Here is a 7,636-nt window from a genome sequence, read left to right on the forward strand (position 1 = left end):
TATTGATCTAAATACATTAGTTATTGAATAATCAAAGTATTTAATCCAAATACACAAATAATTCTAGAAAACCAAAAAAAATTGTTTGTAAAACTAAATTCAACTGATTATATCTATTTGCTCTCATCTCAATTATAAGAAGTGATTATATCCATTTGCTCTGATCTTAATTAAAATGAGAAGTTCACTTTTTAGATTTGTTTCGTAATCAATGTATTTGATCAAAATACACATATTCAAACACGAGATCTTATAGTTGTATATATGTTTTAATTGTGATTGCCACTTTTTTGTGCAAATCAAATATTCTCTGATGCTACTTTAGAGACTGATCCATAAATATTGAGGACATAATTCTATCTTAACAAATTAAACATACTAATGCATTTTTAGATTTGAATTTGAACTCAAGACGTCTAATTCAATTGAAAGATATCTCTTTCTATCTCATTTAAGCATTCTTCGGTAGGTGCTCGCCAATTTGTTTACGGACAAAATAAAAACCTTATTCCAAAAATACCCTCCTTATGAAAAATAAAGCTTATTACCAAAATACCCTCATAAAAATACGGTATCAATATATAACGTATATCGTATGTGTATCTAAAATAATACGTTACGGATAAGATACATAAAGCTACCAAACTAGATTTAAGCCTCAAACCTCTCTAAAATTTTCATTCTCTCTCTCTCTTTCTCTCTCTAGCTGTGCCTGTGTCGGTGTACACACAGATCTTGTCCACACCACACTCTTCACCATTTCTTTATTTCTTTATCAAGTTTTGATTTTTGAGCTGAAACAAATCGAGGGTATCTCTTATTTTTTCATTTTCTGTTAAAGGTAGCTAAAGGGTAGTTTTTCTGAGGTTATATCTTTGGTGGGTTGGAGTAGTGTCACTATATCATATAGTTTGGTAGGTGTGTATGTATGTGGGATCTTATTTGGATTCTTTGTTTTGTGAAGAGAAGAATAAGATGGGATTCTTGTGCTTTTGTGATAATGTGTAGAGGTAGATGGGGAAAATGTGGATGAGTTAAGGTGGAAATTTTGTGTTTTTAAGGTTTTGTTTTGGAGATTTTGTTTGGTTTTTGTGTTTTTGAGATTTTACCTCATAGGGATTTTTTGGAAAATTTGTGGGTGGCAGCAGAAAATGCAGCAAGATCATAGAAAAAAGGTGGATTTCTATTGTTGTTGTTGTTAATCATGTTTGTAATTGTTTAATTGTGATTGAAAAATTGTTTTTTTTTTTTTTTTTTTTTATGGTTTAAAAGTTTGTATGAATTATGATCATGTGCTTATCTTTGTGAATTTTGGATGCTGAGAATTTTCAATTTTGTGATATTTTAAGATGAAACTGTACAATTTTCAATTGTTTCATTTTATGTTACAAGTAATTTTTTGAGGTGTTGATGAAATTTAATGGCTTATTTGAAACTTATTAGATGGCTTTGTTGGGGTTGTTCTGTTGATCTTATCTTTAAGATTTTTCTGTTTTCCAAACATGTTTGAGTTGTGCTTTGTGCTATTTGTCTTGTCTTAATACTAGATGACATTCTTGTTTCAGATCAGATCTTGTCAACTAGTATTTGTTTTGTTTTGTTTTTAAAAATTTATGTATTTTTGTTCCATTTTTTGTCTTTGTTTACCTTTTACGACTTTCATTTGATTGTAATTCCTTTTTTTCTTTTTGAAGGATTTGATTGTAATTCCTTGTTTTTCAGATTTATGACCAAATTTTATATACTCCCTCAATTCTCATATATATGCAAAGAATCTTTTTTCAGGTTCATTGAATAACTTACGTATCTGGTGTATGATGTATCTGATTTATAATATAGACCAAATACATAAGTAATTCAATGAACCTATTAAAAGAATCTTTGCTTATATATGAGACCGGAGGATGGATTTTTCAATAGTCAATTGTGTATGATCACACTTGTATGTTGCTTTGGATTTGTAATAGGTAATAAAAGGTGCAATTTATTTCTTCCAAAATTATTTTGTAAATTTCTGTAAGAGTCCAAAATTATACATACATTAGACTGAGTGGAATGGGAAGAAAACATATCTTTATTTTTTTAATTTATCGTTTATTAGTTTGCTTGTAATGTTCCAATGGATGTAAAAATAATCTTATTCGTGTAATTATAATGTAACTCCTCTTATGTTTTTATTTGTTTTGAGCAAGGAAAACACAGATTTGTATTGTCTTTTTTTTGGCCAATTATTATGTTTTTTTTTAATAATATCATTTTTTTAATTGACGAGTTCCTGTAATTATAATGTTTGAAATATGTTTAACATAAAAGAATTTCTCTGCAAGACAACAAAAACTTTACTTTCATTTAAATGTCTATCCATTGAAAATTTGCTGTTACATTATTCTCTAGTTGATTTATGAATGTTTTCAGTCTTCAAAATTTGAACTTAAGTGTTTTGCTTTGTGGAATAACTTTATATCTCTCCTACAGGGTTCAACGGAGATGGACTTTTTCTCTGAATATGGCGATGCCAACCGGTACAAAATTCAAGAAGTCATTGGGAAAGGAAGTTACGGTGTTGTCTGTTCGGCCATTGACACTCATACCGGTGAAAAAGTAGCCATTAAAAAAATTCATGACATCTTCGAGCATATATCCGATGCTGCACGTATTCTGCGCGAGATAAAACTTCTTAGACTTCTAAGACATCCTGATATTGTTGAAATAAAACACATTATGCTGCCGCCTTCTAGGAAGGACTTCAAAGATATTTACGTTGTTTTTGAGCTCATGGAGTCAGATCTTCATCAAGTCATTAAAGCTAATGACGACTTAACGAAAGAGCACTATCAGTTTTTTCTTTATCAGTTGCTTCGAGCATTGAAGTATATTCACACTGGTAATTATCAATATGTTTTTTTTTTTTGAGGGAATTATCAATATGTTGTCGTTACTTTTTTATATAAATTAAGTGCACATTGTGTTGCTAATGGCTAAAATGTGTGCTTTTTACTTTTATGAGTCGAATGTCAAAATGAACAATTTCTTAGCATTTCTCTCAATTAGATGACAAGATTGTGCACATTATCTGCTATTGTTTCCACATTAACATCACTCTTAGGTCATCTTATAATTGCATACTTTTTGCCAAAATATTTTACCCTTACTATGCTCTTTTGTACTTTGACTTGTCTATTTCATATTGAGTTTGCAGGCATTGATGTCAATGTTTCATATCTAATTATTATCTATACAATGCAGCGAATGTCTATCATCGGGATTTGAAGCCAAAAAATATACTGGCAAATGCAAACTGTAAACTTAAAATTTGCGATTTTGGACTAGCTAGAGTTGCCTTCAGTGACACACCTACAACTGTATTTTGGACGGTATTTCTTCTAATCATTTTCATTTGCTTATTGTTAAATTTGTTATGATTATCATTTGAAAAAAACTTATATCAATTTGAAAACTAGGGAGGGATGCTTATAGCTTTTTTAATGCATTTGCGTGTAGGATTATGTTGCTACAAGGTGGTATAGAGCTCCAGAACTATGTGGATCATTTTACTCAAAGGTATGTCTTTATCATTTTTTTAGGATAATGTAAAAGTGAGAAAGAGACTACATAAATATGCATAATTTTGGCTTATAATTTTCCCCCTCAAATTTTATATCAGCCGACTACTTTTTTGTTGTCTTTTTTTCATCGGTCATCTAACCAAAAGACCTAGACTGAAGATAAAGCCCCTAATTTTGTTGTCTTCTTTGCATCTTTTTCTGAATCAACACTTTGAAATTGGTTGCATGGCAACAAAAATTGTGAAATTGATTACTAGTGTTCAATAGTTTTCTGCATCCTTGGTCTTTGACTTTGTCAAAATTCTTGATGGTTGGTAGCAACAAGAGGTTTTATCTTGTAGAGTGGAAACAAGTTACTTACGGTTTTAAGTAGAGACGTTTATGCAGTTCTCCATCAGATTATACTATGTGTCACTAGCCCATTAATATATCGTGCCATTTTTGAGATTGAAATCAGTTAATTGAGCATTGTAAACATGGTACTGTATTTTCTTGAAATTCTAGAGAAAATGTAGTAACATTGCTATGTTAAATTGTTTATGCTGCACATCACCGTGGTAATTGTTTTCTGATTTGCTTTTAGTAGTTGTAATATTTTTTTCCATTAATGTTGATGCAGTATACACCGGCGATTGATATATGGAGTATAGGTTGCATCTTCGCTGAAGTACTAACAGGAAAACCACTTTTTCCTGGAAAAAATGTAGTCCATCAATTGGATCTGATGACAGATCTGCTCGGTACTCCCTCACTGGATACCATATCACGGGTAAGCATATTCTTGTATTGAAGAAAAATCACTTCTGTTGCTTAGCTTAATTCCGAACCAAAAATTACAAACTTGTAACGATTTTTGTGTTGGATGCAGGTGCGCAATGAGAAGGCAAGGAGATACCTAACTAGCATGCGAAAGAAGCAGCCTGTGCCATTTGCACAGAAATTTTCCAATGCAGACCCTTTAGCATTACGACTATTGGAAAGATTACTTGCTTTTGACCCAAAAGACCGGCCTACTGCTGAAGAGGTTTGTTACAGCGAGCTCTACTGCTTTCTAATGCATATTGAAATTATTTAGGCCCTGTTTGGATAAATAACTTAAGTGCTTGTCTAAGCGCTTTATCATATAAGTGCTTATGTATATATAAGCTATTTTATAACAAAAAATAAAATAAAGTTAAGCTATTGTCATTGAACTATAAACTGTTTTCATAAGCTCTGCTGGAGAATAAGTACTTATGCTAGTAGAAAAACACGAAAAAGCAAATCCAAACAGGCCTTTAGTTTTATCTATAACTGCTTCATGAGCTTGTCATTTTAATTTGGACAATAAAAGATATAATCATTAATTACAATGTATACCATTCTATCTATAATATGGTGTCTTGGACTTTCATGCTTGAAATTTTCTAAATGTGTTGTTGCTTTCAGGCTCTGGCTGATCCTTACTTCAAGGGACTGGCTAAAGTCGAGAGGGAACCGTCCTGCCAGCCTATCACCAAAATGGAGTTTGAATTTGAAAGACGAAGAGTTACAAAGGAAGAAATTCGAGAGCTAATTTTCCGCGAGATTCTAGAGTATCATCCTCAACTTTTAAAAGACTACATAAATGGAACAGAGAGAACTAATTTTCTCTATCCAAGGTTTTTATTTCTTATTCGCATTTCAACTGTTTATTCTACATTGTCCATTTTGTCCCTTCAACGATTTTCAACTCAATTTTATCCTTAATCTTTTTCTGCTCCATTTCTTTATAGTGCTGTGGATCAATTCAGAAAGCAGTTTGCACATCTAGAGGAAAATGGTAAAAACGGTCCTGTTGCGCCACTTGATCGAAAGCATGTTTCTCTTCCAAGGTAATTTCTAATTCATAAGTGTCGTTTATCATTGGATTTCATGTGGCTTTTTGTTGCATTTCATAAGTGTAGTTTTACATACAAAATAAAATTGGTAAAGAGCATAAAATGCTGATCTCTGGTTCAGCAAACACATTCGATGCAAGCTAGTGCTAGTTATTGAGTTTTGTTTTAGTGAAGAAAAGTGTCTTAGATACTAAGAAATTGTCTTTATATGTACATAGATGTGACATTGCATCTTTCTTAGATTAAATTACATAAAAGGTCAATTGTTTTGTGGATGAGTTAGGTAGAGTTTGCCTATCCTTTTTTTCAGGTCTGTTTAACGTTTACTATCTGTGTTTAAATATAAGCCCTCTTTGAAAAAAAAAATTGTCCCTTAATATAAACCCTATTTTTCTAATTATCAGATGCATTTATTATTTTTTAAATATACCCCTCACTAATACTACTAATATATATTGGAAGATGAAAAGTCATAATTGGACACATCTACACAAAAGCCAAACTAGTAATATATATGTACATACAAAATATACACATCAATGACTCTATCAATTTTTCTTAATATATGTAAAAAGTGTCAAAGGAGCTTATAAAAAGGGGATGAAGGTAGTATGTCAAGCTAGGATTAATATTTCGGTAATCTATTTAGATGCCCTTTCATTGTAGCATAGTGTACAAAGGAATCACATTTCACAAGTTGGTAGACTAAAATCACCCCACCTACTCCTTACTGCATTTGCTTCCATGCTACTTAAAGGATTATTCCATTCATAACAACCATGTGATTTTGAATAATTGACAGGTCAACAATTGTACATTCAAATACGGTACCTCAAAAAGAGCAAACAAGTATTGCTTCAAGCAAAAACCGGCAAACATCCGAGGAATATAATAAGCTCTCGAGAGATAATGAAATTCCAGTGCCAAGGCCAATTCAGGGTCCACAAAGGATTCCGCTAGGTATGTGTTTGTTATCATTGTAGTCTTTAGAATTTATGTTGGGCGATTAAATATTAAAAATCTCATTTTTCTTATCAGCAAAACCTGGTAAAGTCGTTGGGCCGGTTGTTCCCTTCGAGTATGGAAATGTCGTTAAGGATTCTTACGATCCAAGGGCATTTATCAGAGGTCCTGTGCTTCCTCCTCAACCTGTTCCACCGGCATATTACTATCAAAGGCCTGGTAGCACTGCAAATCAAGAAAGGCCAACAGCAGGAGCTGATAAGGGGGTGCCTTTGCAAGCGAAACATGGACAACAATGTGGAATTAATGCGAAAATTGGACATGAAATAGCCATTAATATTGATACAAATCCCTTTTTCATGACAAGGGTAGGAGTGAACAAGGTAGAAAAAGACGATCAAATTGCAATAGAAACAAACTTGTTGCAATCAAAGGCTCAGTATGGTGGAGTTGGTGCTGCAGCTGGGACCAATTCTCACAGGAAAGTTGGACCTATTCAATATGGTATGACAAGAATGTTCTAGGAAGAAAACAGATTACCTGCAGCATGTGCGTCACTTCTCGACCATTTGGTCGTTTAGAATTGATTTAATGAATGTGTAATCAGACCTGTCTGATCTCAAATCAATGTCTGAGATCTATCACTCCATGGAATCCAGTTCCTTCTGGGAGAGGGTTTTCTTGTGAATATTTTGTCGAGGGGGAGCATAGCAATCCATGCAGTGAAAAACGGTTCGCTTGAGGGAAGTATTTCCATGGTCAATGTACAAAATGTGAGGGAGTGTGAGGACCATTGTGACAATACTTCCCTAAAAAAGGCAAGCTTTCTTTTGTCAAAATGCTATGAACTTTGGTTAACAAATAACAACTATCCAAGAAACTGTAACATTTAAATTGAGTTCTATGTTGTATGTCAATACATAACTTTCTTCTAGGTGTTTGCAGTGAAATCACTACCTTAAAACCAATCTTTTGGATGTTTTCTAAATTGGATTAATGGGATTCTTCAAACCTAGGATCACATGTATAATGGGATTCACAAGAATCATTTTAATAGTACTAAAATATAGTATGATTTTCCTTAAGTTAGTGAGGCCAGGCTGGTTCAAATCTGATGACCATAATTGACGTCTTGATTGAGAGCATGGACACCAAATCTGGAGTGTTTTTTTATTTAAAAATAGTCTCAAACTACTTATCACTTTAGATACCAAGACAGATATTTATTTATTAGTCCTTTTAATTAAT

At 32.6% G+C, this 7,636-nt stretch overlaps 1 protein-coding gene across 1 annotated transcript; it reads left to right on the plus strand.

Annotated features, from left to right (window-relative positions):
* Positions 1 to 649: 649 nt before the first annotated feature.
* On the plus strand, positions 650 to 7,356 carry LOC11433803 (mitogen-activated protein kinase 20). The gene is made up of 10 exons (XM_003602063.4): positions 650 to 1,175; positions 2,476 to 2,884; positions 3,247 to 3,374; positions 3,502 to 3,561; positions 4,186 to 4,335; positions 4,435 to 4,590; positions 4,995 to 5,206; positions 5,321 to 5,419; positions 6,228 to 6,385; positions 6,464 to 7,356. The coding sequence occupies exons 1-10, from the start codon at positions 1,152 to 1,154 to the stop codon at positions 6,910 to 6,912; spliced, it is 1,845 nt and encodes a 614-aa protein (XP_003602111.1). The 5' UTR covers positions 650 to 1,151; the 3' UTR covers positions 6,913 to 7,356.
* The last annotated feature ends 280 nt before the right edge of the window (positions 7,357 to 7,636 follow it).

Source organism: Medicago truncatula, chromosome 3 (genome assembly GCF_003473485.1).
Source record: "Medicago truncatula cultivar Jemalong A17 chromosome 3, MtrunA17r5.0-ANR, whole genome shotgun sequence".
In the NCBI taxonomy this organism is placed as follows: domain Eukaryota; kingdom Viridiplantae; phylum Streptophyta; class Magnoliopsida; order Fabales; family Fabaceae; genus Medicago; species Medicago truncatula.